General features: G+C 45.5%; 1 protein-coding gene across 2 annotated transcripts in view; it reads right to left on the bottom strand.

Annotated features, from left to right (window-relative positions):
* Nucleotides 1-15,787, bottom strand: part of LOC130164270 (uncharacterized) — a 64,789-nt gene that overhangs the window by 12,682 nt on the left and 36,320 nt on the right. For both annotated transcript variants that reach the window (XM_056368896.1, XM_056368897.1), the window contains exon 9: nucleotides 5,763-5,882. In XM_056368896.1, the coding sequence (XP_056224871.1) occupies nucleotides 5,763-5,882 (120 nt within the window). The remainder of the gene's footprint in view (nucleotides 1-5,762; nucleotides 5,883-15,787) is intronic.

The following is a 15,787-nucleotide window of genomic DNA, read 5'->3' as shown; positions in this document are numbered from 1 at the left end:
TTACTGATATTCGGAAAATGAATTTTACCACTGATAATAGAGCGATCCCTAAAACAAACAACCAGGGACAAATAAACAACACTGACCTTTGACCTGGAGAAACAATTTTGTCCATTTCAGTAAGTGTCCGTCCTTGTAGACGGTGCAGAAGTATCTTCTTCTGTCTGTGACTGTGGGGTGTTTCAGGGTCAGACTGAGGTCTCCAGTTCTCAGTGGATCTTCCTTCAACTCTGTTCGGTCTCTGTAAACCTGGTCCTGTTCTTCAGGTCTGTCAGAACCGTTCTGATACACATGGACCTTCCTTCTGTCTCTGTCTGTCCACTCCACTCTGATGTCTCCAGACAGGTGAGCTGTGGTCTTGAAGGGCAGCTGGACAGACTCCTCCCCCTCCTTCACCTCCACCTCTTGACCTGAGAGGAGAACAAAGCACAACATGAGCTGTATAAACAGCAGCAGCAGCTTTTAATCTCTTTATTGAAGGATTACAAAGTTGTAGAGAAACCTGAAGGACAGAACCAGATCAGACCAGAAGGGAACAGGGGACACTAATCTAGAAACTAAAAGCAGGTGTTGAAGGTGTTGGAGACCATCAGAGTCTTGATGCTGTTGGGATTGTTTTGTCTTTTCGTTGTCACATTTACACTGATAGTCTTTGTGCTTCCCTTTGTCTGTGTAGGTTCGTCTGTTGATTTCTGGGTTTGTCCTCATCAGTCCACGTCTCCTGCTCTTGTCTGGTTCATCTCCAATCTGTTCACATCCTGCTCATCTCCGGGTTTGTCCTTGTTCTGTTCTTGTTGCCTGTCATCCCATGTGGTTCCCTGTGCCTGTTTTTTTGAAGTTCTTTTGTTGAATAAACCTGCTTGCACCATCCCCAATGTGTTGGCTGCATTTGGGTCCACCCCTACTTACCTCAAAACCCTGACACAAACAAACAACTAGAGACAAACAAACAACAAGAGACAAACAAACAAATAGAGACAAACAAACAACTAAACACAAACAAACAACCAAAGACAAACAAACAACCAAAGACAAACAACCAGAGACAAATAAACAACACTGACCTTTGACCTTGAGAGTCACTGTTGTCCCTCTCAGGAAGTGTCCGTCCTTGTAGACTGTACAGGTGTATATTCCTCTGTCTCTGACTGTGAGGTGGTTCAGGGTCAGACTGAGGTCTCCAGTTCTCAGTGGATCTTTCTTCATCTCTGTTCGGTCTCTGTAAACCTGGTCCTGTTCCTCAGGTCTGTCAGAACCGTTCTGATACACATGGACCTTATTGTTGTGATGGTCCGTCCACTCCACTCTGACGTCTCCAGACAGGTGAGCTGTGGTCTTGAAGGGCAGCTGGACAGACTCCTCCCCATCCTCCACCTCCACCTCTTGACCTGAGAGGAGAACAAAGCACAACATGTTTTTAATCTCTTTATTGAAGGATTACAAAGTTGTAGAGAAACCTGAAGGACAGAACCAGATCAGACCAGAAGGGAACAGGGGACACTAATCTAGAAACTTAAAGCAGGTGTTGAAGGTGTTGGAGACCATCAGAGTCTTGATGCTGTTGGGATTGTTTTGTCTCCTCTGTCTTTTCTTTGTCACATTTACACTTATGGATGAAAACTGACCATTGAAGAGAAGAAGAGTTCAAGTCCAAACATGTCTGTTGACAAACAACCAACCAGAGACAAACAACCAGAGACAAACAACCAGAGACAAACAACCAGAGACAACCAACCAGAGACAAACAACCAGAGACAAACAACCAGAGACAAACAACCAGAGACAAACAAACAACCAGAGACAAACAAACAACCAGAGACAAACAACTAGAGACAAACAACCAGAGACAAACAAATAGAGACAAACAACCAGAGAAAAACAACCATAGAAAAACAACCAGAGACAAACAACCAGAGACAAACAACTAGAGACAAACAACCAGAGACAAACAAATAGAGACAAACAACCAGAGACAAACAACCAGAGACAAACAACCAGAGACAAACAACCAGAGAAAAACAACCATAGAAAAACAACCAGAGACAAACAACCAGAGACAAACAACCAGAGACAAACAACTAGAGACAAACAACCAGAGACAAACAAATAGAGACAAACAACCAGAGACAAACAAACAACCAGAGACAAACAACTAGAGACAAACAACTAGAGACAAACAACCAGGACAAACAACCAGAGACACACAACCAACCAGAGACAAACAACCAGAGACAAACAAACAGAGACAAACAACCAGAGACAAACAACTAGAGACAAACAACCAGAGACAAACAAACAGAGAAAAACAACCAGAGACAAACAACCAGAGACAAACAACCAGAGACAAACAACTAGAGACAAACAACCAGAGACAAACAACCGGAGACAAACAACCAGAAACAAACAAACAATAAGAGACAAACAACCAGACACAAACAACCAGAGACAAACAACCAGAGACAAACAACCAGAGACAAACAACCAGAGAAAAACAACCATAGAAAAACAACCAGAGACAAACAACCAGAGACAAACAACCAGAGACAAACAACTAGAGACAAACAACCAGAGACAAACAAATAGAGACAAACAACCAGAGACAAACAAACAACCAGAGACAAACAACTAGAGACAAACAACTAGAGACAAACAACCAGGGACAAACAACCAGAGACACACAACCAACCAGAGACAAACAACCAGAGACAAACAAACAGAGACAAACAACCAGAGACAAACAACTAGAGACAAACAACCAGAGACAAACAAACAGAGACAAACAAACAACAGAGACAAACAACCAGAGACAAACAACCAGAGACAAACAACTAGAGACAAACAACCAGAGACAAACAACCGGAGACAAACAACCAGAAACAAACAAACAATAAGAGACAAACAACCAGACACAAACAACCAGACACAAACAAACAACCAGAGACAAACAACCAGAGACAAACAACCAGAGACAAACAACTAGAGACAAACAACCAGAGACAAACAACCAGAGACAAACAACCAGAAACAAACAACCAGAGACAAACAACCAGAGACAAACAACCAGAGACAAACAACCAGAGACAAACAAACAACTAGAGACAAACAACCAGGGACACACAACCAGAGACACACAACCAACCAGAGACAAACAACCAGAGACAAACAACCAGAGACAAACAAACAGAGACAAACAACCAGAGACAAACAACCAGAGACAAACAAACAACCAGAGACAAACAACTAGAGACAAACAACTAGAGACAAACAACCAGGGACAAACAACCAGAGACACACAACCAACCAGAGACAAACAACCAGAGACAAACAACCAGAGACAAACAAACAGAGACAAACAACCAGAGACAAACAACTAGAGACAAACAACCAGAGACAAACAAACAGAGAAAAACAACCAGAGACAAACAACCAGAGACAAACAACCAGAGACAAACAACTAGAGACAAACAACCAGAGACAAACAACCAGAGACAAACAACTGGAGACAAACAACCAGAAACAAACAAACAATAAGAGACAAACAACCAGACACAAACAAACAACCAGAGACAAACAACCAGAGACAAACAACTAGAGACAAACAACCAGAGACAAACAACCAATACTGACCTTTGACCTTGAGAAACACTGCTGTCCCTCTCAGTAAGTCTCCGTCTTTGTAGACTGTACAGGTGTAGTATCCTCTGTCTCTGACTGTGAGGTGTTTCAGGGTCAGACTGAGGTCTCCAGTTCTCAGTGGATCTTTCTTCATCTCTGTTCGGTCTCTGTAAACCTGGTCCTGTTCTTCAGGTCTGTCAGAACCGTTCTGATACACATGGACCTTCCTTCTGTCTCTGTCTGTCCACACCACTCTGACGTCTCCAGACAGGTGAGGTGTGGTCTTAAAGGGCAGCTGGACAGACTCCTCCCCTTCCTTCACCTCCACCTCTTGACCTAAGAGGAGAACAAAGCACAACATGAGCTGTATAAACAGCAGCAGCAGCTTTTAATCTCTTTATTGAAGGATTACAAAGTTGTAGAGAAACCTGAAGGACAGAACCAGATCAGACCAGAAGGGAACAGGGGACACTAATCTAGAAACTAAAAGCAGGTGTTGAAGGTGTTGGAGACCATCAGAGTCTTGATGCTGTTGGGATTGTTTTGTCTCCTCTGTCTTTTCTTTGTCACATTTACACTGATGGATGAAAACTGACCATGTCGTCCGTTTTCATCCACAAGGATCATCTCTGATCTGCAGATGAATCTCAGCTCCTCGCAGCATTTCACACACATGTTCAACATCACAGCAAAACACTGACACACAAACATTCATCACAGTTCTGACAGTGTTGATCAGGAGGAGTGGTTGGTGTGCTCAGAGGGACAGGTGGACACAGAGGACAGAGACAACATGCTGCCTGTGAGGACGTCACAGCAGAGACGTGGAGGGGAGGCTGACACCAGGACTACAGCGCCAACATCACATCAGTGTTTGGTGACAGTCAGCTGCTGCTACACCTTCATCACTGACATCAACGTGTTGGGTGAAGACAACATGCTGAGGGTTTGACTGTTGGACAGAAAGTCCTCACTGTGGACAGGAGACACAGCAGACAGACTGACAACAGACTGATGAAACTGCTGTCAAATCACTTCACTTTAATCAGGGTTTGAGAAGAGGAAGATGATTTTACCCAGAGTTCAACTCTAGAGGGAAACAGGAAGCTAAAAGACAGCAGTAAATAAATGTGTGCAGCTGGTCCCTCTCCTCTCAACTTCATTTTTATTGTTAAAAATGATCATTATTCAAAAAATGTTATTCAATCAACTTGGATTTTGTGTTTCACGTCGTCATGTTCCTTTTTTTTTCTTGAAACATGTGGAGGCATGGCTCATGATTTTCACAATAAAAGCTCTGCTGTGTCTGGTCTCAGGTGCTTTAGCAGCGAGTGATACTCCAGGTTAATTCTCTAATATATTTAAATATCACTCGTCTCATTGATGATCAGTGTCGATCGTGACCTGGTTTGGAATCTGCAGAAGGAATGAGGAGTCCTCCCCTCCGCTAGCTCGCTAACGTTAGCTCTCAGGTACATAACTTCAAGCTGCCACACATCAGTCCACCTGGAGCAGGTGAGTTAGCCAGACAACCAGCGTATTGATATGAGTGACATCATCATGATCAGAGGTTGGTTCATATGAGGAGCTGAGAGTCTGAGTCTTTCATGTTTGACCAGTTTCATGATGTAACAGTCTGACAGCCTCAACACTCATCAGTCAACATCAGGGCTGTGTGATGTCACACATTTCAGTGAGTGAGCGGCAGCTGCCCGTCAATGGAAAATACAGCATCGATCTCATTGGTTCAAGATCAGGAAGTGATTGCAGGAAGTAGTTTGACTTTACTGACAACACACACACAAACGTACACATACGCACAGACACACACACACACTAACACACACTAACATACACTCACTCACACACACTAACACACACTCACTCACGCACACACACACACACTGACACACACACACACTCACACACACTCACTCACACACACACACACACTAACACACACACACTCACTCACACACACACACACTAACATACACACAGACACACACACACACACACACTCACACACACGTACGCACACACACACACACACACCACACACACACACACCACACACACACACACACACTAACACACACACACACTAACACACACACACACACTAATACACACACACACACACTCACCTCCGAAGATGATGATGAAGATGAATCTCTTCATATATTGTCCAAGACCCACGATGCCACCAAGAGAAACAACCAGGAGAACCAGGAGAACCCAGAATTCAACCAGGCTGGAGAACGGTTCTGTGGACAAGTTAAATATAATTGAAAAACGTTAGTTCTGATCCAGTGATGTGATTGGACAGAGTCAGAGTCACGGATCACTCCTCTTCACAGCTGTTCTATTAACCGTTAATCAGCGTCACATTAACGTCGTTATCGATCTCAGATTGAAACAAACAAAGATGAAAATATTTCAGAAAGAAGGTTTGAATGAAACGATGTCGTCAGGAGAGGATGAAGGAAGAAGGTGGATCCTTCAGAAACACCTGAGCTAACGTGGAGACAGAGCAGCAGCTGGTGTCGCTGTGCAGCTCAGGAACCTGTTGGTGTTGCTTAGCAACAGTCCAGTTGTCCACCTCAGTGTGACGCTGCTCCAACAACAACGTGACCTTTACATGACCCCTGTGACCCTGGTCCAAGCTCCTGGATCGCTTCATTCACATCAGGTCTGGTTCTCATTAACAGGTTTAATGGATGATGTCATAAGGATGGATAGATCAGTGACTGCTGATTGGCTGGACAGAAATAACCCCCCCCCCTGACCTTTGACCTGCAGCTGTATGTCTCTCAGTCTCCGATCGTTTCCAAACGCTGTGATGATGCAGGTGTAGTTGCCGCTGTCAGAGGGGCGGAGTCTTGTCAGAGTGAGGCTGAGGTCTCCAGTCGTCAGAGCGTCAGTCTTCATCGATGTTCGGCTGCTGTAACGCTGGTTTTGGTTTCCGAGGTCGTCACCTTGCAGGTGTCTCTGGTGGACGGTTGAAGGACTGAGGTCACTGCGGCTCCACGTCACTGTGGGGTTCAGAGGTAAAGGAGAGTCCTCACAGGGCAGCAGGACCGACCCCCCCCCATAGACCTCCACAGTGTCTCCATGCTGAGAGACTGAGGACACAGAGACAGGGACATGAGTCACTGAGGTCCTAGTGTCCACACACACACACACACACACACACACACACTCACAAACACACTCACACTCACACACACACACACACACACACACACACACACACACACACACACACACAAACAAACACACTCTCACACACACACACACACACACACACACACACCACACACACACACAACACACACACACACACACACACACACAGACACACACACAGACACTCACTCTCACACACACACACACACAGACAAACACACAGACACTCACTCTCACACACACACACACACACACACACACACACACACACACACACACACACAGACACACACACACCCAGACACACACACACACACATACACACACACAGACACACACACAGACACTCACTCTCACACACACACTCACACACACAGACACTCACTCTCACACACACACACAGACACACTCACACACACTCACACACACACTCACACACACTCACACACACTCACACACACACACACACACACACACACACACTCACCTTCGTTGTTCTTCACCTGGTGAGATGTGCCGACACTGAGAACAACAACAAGCAGCAGAACCAGAACAGCTGAGAGAACCTTGACCCGGAGCAGAAAAGGTTCTGTGTTGGACACAAACAACAACATGAGATTAAAACATGATGAGAAATAAATAAACATCAATGAAATACAATGAAACATGAAGATGATCAATTCACAACAAACTGAGTTCAATTCTATATCTGACCTTTGACCTCATTCTCCTGCTCTGACAAAACACAGACACACACACACACACACACACACACACACACACACACACACACACACACACACACACACCTTTTATCTTCAGCCACTCATCTTCAGTGAAGAGCCTCTGGTAACTTTGTTCTGTGTTGGACACAAACAACAACATGAGATTAAAACATTAAAACAACATTTATGATCAATTCACAGCAAACTGAGTTCACTTCTACTCTGACCTTTGACCTCAGTCTCCTGCTCTGACCTCAGTCTTCTTCTCTGATCTCTGACCTCAGTCTCCTGCTCTGACCTCTGACCTCAGTCTCCTGCTCTGACCTCTGACCTCTGTCTCCTGCTCTGATCTCTGACCTCAGTCTCCTGCTCTGACCTCTGACCTCAGTCTCCTGCTCTGACCTCTGACCTCAGTCTCCTGCTCTGACCTCTGTCTCCTGCTCTGACCTCAGTCTCCTGCTCTGATCTCTGACCTCAGTCTCCTGCTCTGACCTCAGTCTCCTGCTCTGATCTCTGACCTCTGTCTCCTGCTCTGACCTCAGTCTCCTGCTCTGACCTTTGACCTCAGTCTCCTGCTCTGACCTCAGTCTTCTTCTCTGATCTCTGACCTCAGTCTCCTGCTCTGACCTCAGTCTCCTGCTCTGACCTCAGTCTTCTTCTCTGATCTCTGACCTCTGTCTCCTGCTCTGACCTCAGTCTCCTGCTCTGATCTCTGACCTCAGTCTCCTGCTCTGATCTCTGTCTCCTGCTCTGACCTCTGACCTCAGTCTCCTGCTCTGATCTCTGACCTCAGTCTCCTGCTCTGATCTCTGACCTCAGTCTCCTGCTCTGATCTCTGACCTCAGTCTCCTGCTCTGATCTCTGACCTCAGTCTCCTGCTCTGATCTCTGACCTCAGTCTCCTGCTCTGATCTCTGACCTCAGTCTCCTGCTCTGACCTCAGTCTCCTGCTCTGATCTCTGACCTCAGTCTCCTGCTCTGATCTCTGACCTCAGTCTCCTGCTCTGACCTCTGACCTCAGTCTCCTGCTCTGATCTCTGACCTCAGTCTCCTGCTCTGACCTCTGTCTCCTGCTCTTACCTCAGTCTCCTGCTCTGATCTCTGACCTCAGTCTCCTGCTCTGACCTCAGTCTTCTTCTCTGATCTCTGACCTCAGTCTCCTGCTCTGACCTCAGTCTCCTGCTCTGACCTCTGTCTCCTGCTCTGACCTCTGTCTCCTGCTCTGACCTCAGTCTCCTGCTCTGATCTCTGACCTCAGTCTCCTGCTCTGACCTCTGACCTCAGTCTCCTGCTCTGATCTCTGACCTCAGTCTCCTGCTCTGACCTCTGACCTCAGTCTCCTGCTCTGATCTCTGACCTCAGTCTCCTGCTCTGACCTCTGTCTCCTGCTCTGACCTCAGTCTCCTGCTCTGATCTCTGACCTCAGTCTCCTGCTCTGACCTCAGTCTCCTGCTCTGACCTTTGACCTCAGTCTCCTGCTCTGACCTCAGTCTTCTGCTCTGATCTCTGACCTCAGTCTCCTGCTCTGACCTCAGTCTTCTTCTCTGATCTCTGACCTCAGTCTCCTGCTCTGACCTCTGACCTCAGTCTTCTTCTCTGACCTTTGACCTCAGGTTGACACTGTTCCATATTGTGATGAATAAATACTAAGTGAGCACGTACAGCTCCTGTGATTCCTCCACCATGGTGCTAGCTGACCTCACAGGGTCCAGACTGACACCATTGATGTGAGGGCAGCTGACAGCCAGCTGAGGATTCATCTGATTGGCTAAATGATGTGAATGTATGAGCCCTGTGTCCAGGCTCCGTCTGACAGGTCACATGTTCACTGAGTGAGGATGAGGCTTTTCTCTAAGTGTGTGGAGGCTCATGTTGAGGCTGCAGCAGTGAGACAGTGGAGGTTCTCTCATCAGGTGAAGATATATAATGTTATATTCACCTCATCAATACAGAACAGCTTATCAGGTTCTTCATTGATAACTGTATTGGTTCTTCTTATTATCTTTAGAAATATTACTACAGCAATGTTTGCAGCAGCAGAGTCACTGTATATAAACCCAGTTATATCTCTATGGAAACTAATGGAACATGTCAATGAGCTGAATAATATTCCTGACATGAAGCTGGATGAAGAACAGTCATCAGTCTCCGTCCTCCTCCCTCTGCTGCAGGTCTCACAGTTAGAGGGTTAACGCTTCACTGTTAGCTTCATGTTAGCTTCTCGTTAGCTTCTCGTTAGCTTCATGTTAGCTTCATGTTAGCTTCTCGTTAGCTTCATGTTAGCTTCATGTTAGCTTCATGTTAGCTTCATGTTAGCTTCATGTTAGCTTCATGTTAGCGTCTCGTTAGCACTGTGGCTGTGTAAAACTCAGTGAGGTGGATGGAGAAGCTGAAAATATGTTTACAGCTTGTTGAACAGGTGGTGTGATGAAGGGCAGAGCTACGACCTGTGTGTGTGTGTGTGTGTGTGTGAGTGTGTGTGTTTGTGTGAGTGTGTGTGTGTGTGTGTTTGTGTGTGTGTGTGTGTGTGTGTGTGTGTGTGTGTCTGTGAGTGTGTGTGTGGCTCTGGTGCTGTTCCTTGTGTGACTGCATGGTGTGTGTCAATGAAATTATTTTTTCTAATTCATCCTGTTTGTTTTGTTCTTTTGCGATGTGTTTACTGCACCGCTCTGACCTTTAACCTCTCACACACACACTACCTACCTGTGGACTTCATCCTTTTATACACTGTGACACCGGGAACAAGACCAGCACCTATCAGAAGCAGGACAGCTGAGAGAACCCAGGGCCAGAGAGGAGGACGATCTGTAGTCGACACAAACAACAACATGACATTAAAATATTAAGACAAAATTAAACTTTAAAACATTTCTGATCAAGTCACAACAAACTGAGTTCATTTCTACTCTGACCTCTGACCTCAGTCTCCTGCTCTGACCTCTGACCTCTACAGGAAGCTCAACCTGTGATGATGTGAGGTCAGTGCTTGTTATTGAATCCAAACATCAGAGGTGTAAATTCAAACACAACAGGAGGGTTAAAGGAGAGTCAGAGACCTCCAGGTCAGAGGTCAGAGGTCAGAGAGGCTCGGACAGCGGAGGCCTGATCAGCTTTGGGGACCAGTCAGGATCTAAACTGTTACCAGGGCCCTGCCAGAGGATCTGAGGCAGGGAGCGGCCTCACAGGGAGTCAGCAGATTGTACATGTAGGCAGGAGCCACACCTTTAAAAACCAGCAGGAACATCTTCACATCAGGCCAGTGAAGGCAGCAAGGACTGTGTCAACAGCATGTTTTCTACCAGCTGCAGTCTTTTCACCTTCGGTGAGTGAAGGGCAGCAGGAAGATTTATCACGTTCAACACAGAGATTTGACTGAGACGTGTTCATGTTGATGGTGGAGCAAACGTTCAGGATCTGACCTGGGTTATTATAAAGATCCTCACATCTCTGCTGCTGATACACACACTGAGACACGCTGATACACACTGATACACACTGAGACACACTGATACACACTGTTACACACACTGTTACACACTGAGACACACTGATACACACACTGAGACACACTGAGACACACTGATACACACTGAGACACACTGATACACAGACTGATACACACTGATACACACTGATACACACTGATACACACTGATAAACACTGTTACACACTGTTACACACTGTTACACACTGAGACACACTGATCCACACACTGTTACACACTGAGACACACTGATACACACACTGAGACACACTGAGACACACTGAGACACACTGAGACACACTGATACACACTGAGACACACTGAGACACACTGTTACACACTGAGACACACTGATCCACACACTGTTACACACTGAGACACACTGATACACACACTGAGACACACTGAGACACACTGAGACACACTGAGACACACTGATACACACTGAGACACACTGAGACACACTGATACACACTGATACACACTGATACACACTGAGACACACACTGAGACACGCTGATAGACACACTGTTACACACTGAGACACACTGATACACACTGATACATACTGTTACACACACTGAGACACACTGATACACACACTGTTACACACTGATACACACACTGAGACACGCTGATAGACACACTGTTACACACTGAGACACACTGATACACAGTTACACACTGATACACACTGTTACACACTGATACACACTGATACACACTGAGACACACTGATACACAGTTACACACTGATACACACTGTTACACACTGATACACACTGATACACACACTGAGACACACTGATACACACACTGAGACACGCTGAGACACACTGATACACACACTGATACACGCTGATAGACACACTGTTACACACTGAGACACACTGATACACACTGATACACACTGCTACACACACTCTTACACACACTGAGACACACTGATACACACACTGTTACACACTGATACACACACTGAGACACACTGTTACACACACTGTTACACACACTGTTACACACTGATACACACACTGAGACACACTGATACACACTGATAAACACACTGTTACACACTGATACACACACTGAGACACGCTGATAGACACACTGATACACACTGAGGACACACTGAGACACACTGATACACACTGATACACACTGATACACACTGAGACACACACTGAGACACGCTGATAGACACACTGTTACACACTGAGACACACTGATACACACTGATACATACTGTTACACACACTGAGACACACTGATACACACACTGTTACACACTGATACACACACTGAGACACGCTGATAGACACACTGTTACACACTGAGACACACTGATACACAGTTACACACTGATACACACTGTTACACACTGATACACACTGATACACACTGAGACACACTGATACACAGTTACACACTGATACACACTGTTACACACTGATACACACTGATACACACACTGAGACACACTGATACACACACTGAGACACGCTGAGACACACTGATACACACACTGATACACGCTGATAGACACACTGTTACACACTGAGACACACTGATACACACTGATACACACTGCTACACACACTCTTACACACACTGAGACACACTGATACACACACTGTTACACACTGATACACACACTGAGACACACTGTTACACACACTGTTACACACACTGTTACACACTGATACACACACTGAGACACACTGATACACACTGATAAACACACTGTTACACACTGATACACACACTGAGACACGCTGATAGACACACTGATACACACTCTTACACACACTGTTACACACTGAGACACACTAATACACACTGAGACACACTGATACACACACTGTTACACACTGATACACACACTGATACACACACTGAGACACACTGATACACACACTGACACACTTACACACTGATACACACTGACACACTGATACACACACTGAGACACACTGATACACACTGATACACACACTGAGACACACTGATACACACTCTTACACACACTGAGACACACTGATACACACTGATACACTGATACACACACACACACTGTTACAGACTGTTACACACACTGATACACACTGTTACACATTGAGACACGCTGATAGACACACTGTTACACACTAAGACACACTGATACACACTGTTAGACACACTCTTACACACACTGAGACACACTGATACACAAACTGTTACACACTGATACACACACTGAGACACACTGATACACACACTGATACACACACTGAGACACACTGATACACACTGTTACACACACTCTTACACACACTGATACACACTGAGACACACTGATACACACACTGATACACACACTGAGACACACTGATACACACTGTTACACACACTCTTACACACACTGATACACACTCTTACACACACTGAGACACACTGATACACACACTGTTACACACTGATACACACACTGTTACACACTGATACACACACTGAGACACACTGATACACACTGATACACACACTGTTACACACTGATACACACACTGATACACACACTGAGACACACTGATACACACTGAGACACACTGATACACACACTGTTACACACTGATACACACACTGATACACACACTGAGACACACTGATACACACACTGACACACTTACACACTGATACACACTGACACACTTACACACTGATACACACTGACACACTGATACACACACTGAGACACACTGATACACACTGATACACACACTGAGACACACTGATACACACTCTTACACACACTGAGACACACTGATACACACTGATACACACACTGAGACACACTGATACACACTGACACACACACACACACTGTTACAGACTGTTACACACACTGATACACACTGTTACACACTGAGACACGCTGATAGACACACTGTTACACACTGAGACACACTGATACACACTGTTAGACACACTCTTACACACACTGAGACACACTGATACACAAACTGTTACATACTGATACACACACTGAGACACACTGATACACACACTGATACACACACTGAGACACACTGATACACACTGTTACACACACTCTTACACACACTGATACACACTGAGACACACTGATACACACACTGATACACACACTGAGACACACTGATACACACTGTTACACACACTCTTACACACACTGATACACACTCTTACACACACAGAGACACACTGACACACACACTGTTACACACTGATACACACACTGTTACACACTGATACACACACTGAGACACACTGATACACACTGAGACACACTGATACACACACTGTTACACACTGATACACACACTGATACACACACTGAGACACACTGATACACACACTGACACACTTACACACTGATACACACACTGAGACACACTGACACACTGATACACACACTGAGACACACTGATACACACTCTTACACACACTCTTACACACACTGAGACGTACTGATACACACTGATACACACACTGAGACACACTGATACACACTGACACACTGATACACACACACACACTGTTACACACTGTTACACACACTGAGACACACACTGATACACACTGTTACACACTGAGACACGCTGATAGACACACTGTTACACACTAAGACACACTGATACACACTGTTAGACACACTCTTACACACACTGAGACACACTGATACAAAAACTGTTACACACTGATACACACACTGAGACAGACTGATACACACACTGATACACACACTGAGACACACTGATACACACTGTTACACACACTCTTACACACACTGATACACACTGAGACACACTGATACACACACTGATACACACACTGAGACACACTGATACACACTGTTACACACACTCTTACACACACTGATACACACTGAGACACACTGATACACACACTGTTACACACTGATACACACACTGTTACACACAATGAGACACACTGATATACACACTGTTACACACTGATACACACACTGATACACACACACTGATACACACACTGATACACAATCTCACACACACACACACACACTGATACACACAAACACATACACTAATATACACACTGATACACACACACACATTACCACACACACACACACACACACACACAGTACATACATATTGTGTTCTTCATCTCTTTAAACTGCCTGACGCCAAACACAGCAACAACCAGCAGAACCATCAGAACCAGCAGAACCAGGACAGCTAGGAGAATCCAGCGCCAGTCTGGACGTTCTGTAGTCGACACAAACAACAAGGTAAAAACAAATAAAACTTTAAAACAACATTTCTGATCAATTCACAGTAAACGTCTACTTTGACCTCTGACCTGTGTCTACTGCTCTGATCTGTATCTACTGCTCTGACCTTTGACCTCTGACCTGTATCTACAGCTCTCACATTTGACCTGTAGCTACAGCTCTGACCTTTGAACTCCAGTGGTACTTCTCTCCGGCTCACTTCTCGCCCCCCCTCTCTGATGATGCAGGTGTAGGTGCTGCTGTCCCTGATGGTGGGTCGTCTCAGAGTGAGGCCGAGGTCTCCGGTCTGCAGAGCGTCCGTCTTCATGGACGTCCGGTCTCTGTAGTCCTGGTTCTGGTCTTTGAGTTCGTCCCCTTCCAGCTGACGCTGGTGGACGGTTGAAGGACGGAGGTCGGAGCGGCTCCACACCACTGAGGGCTCATCCAGGTTAAAGGTGGGAAACTCACAGGGCAGCAGGACAAAGTCGTCCCCCTCATATA

The sequence above is a fragment of the Seriola aureovittata genome, chromosome 23 (genome assembly GCF_021018895.1).
Source record: "Seriola aureovittata isolate HTS-2021-v1 ecotype China chromosome 23, ASM2101889v1, whole genome shotgun sequence".
NCBI classification, from domain to species: Eukaryota; Metazoa; Chordata; class Actinopteri; order Carangiformes; family Carangidae; genus Seriola; species Seriola aureovittata.
The sequence above is the reverse complement of the archived record's forward strand: the minus strand, read 5'-3'. Positions and strand labels throughout refer to the sequence as shown.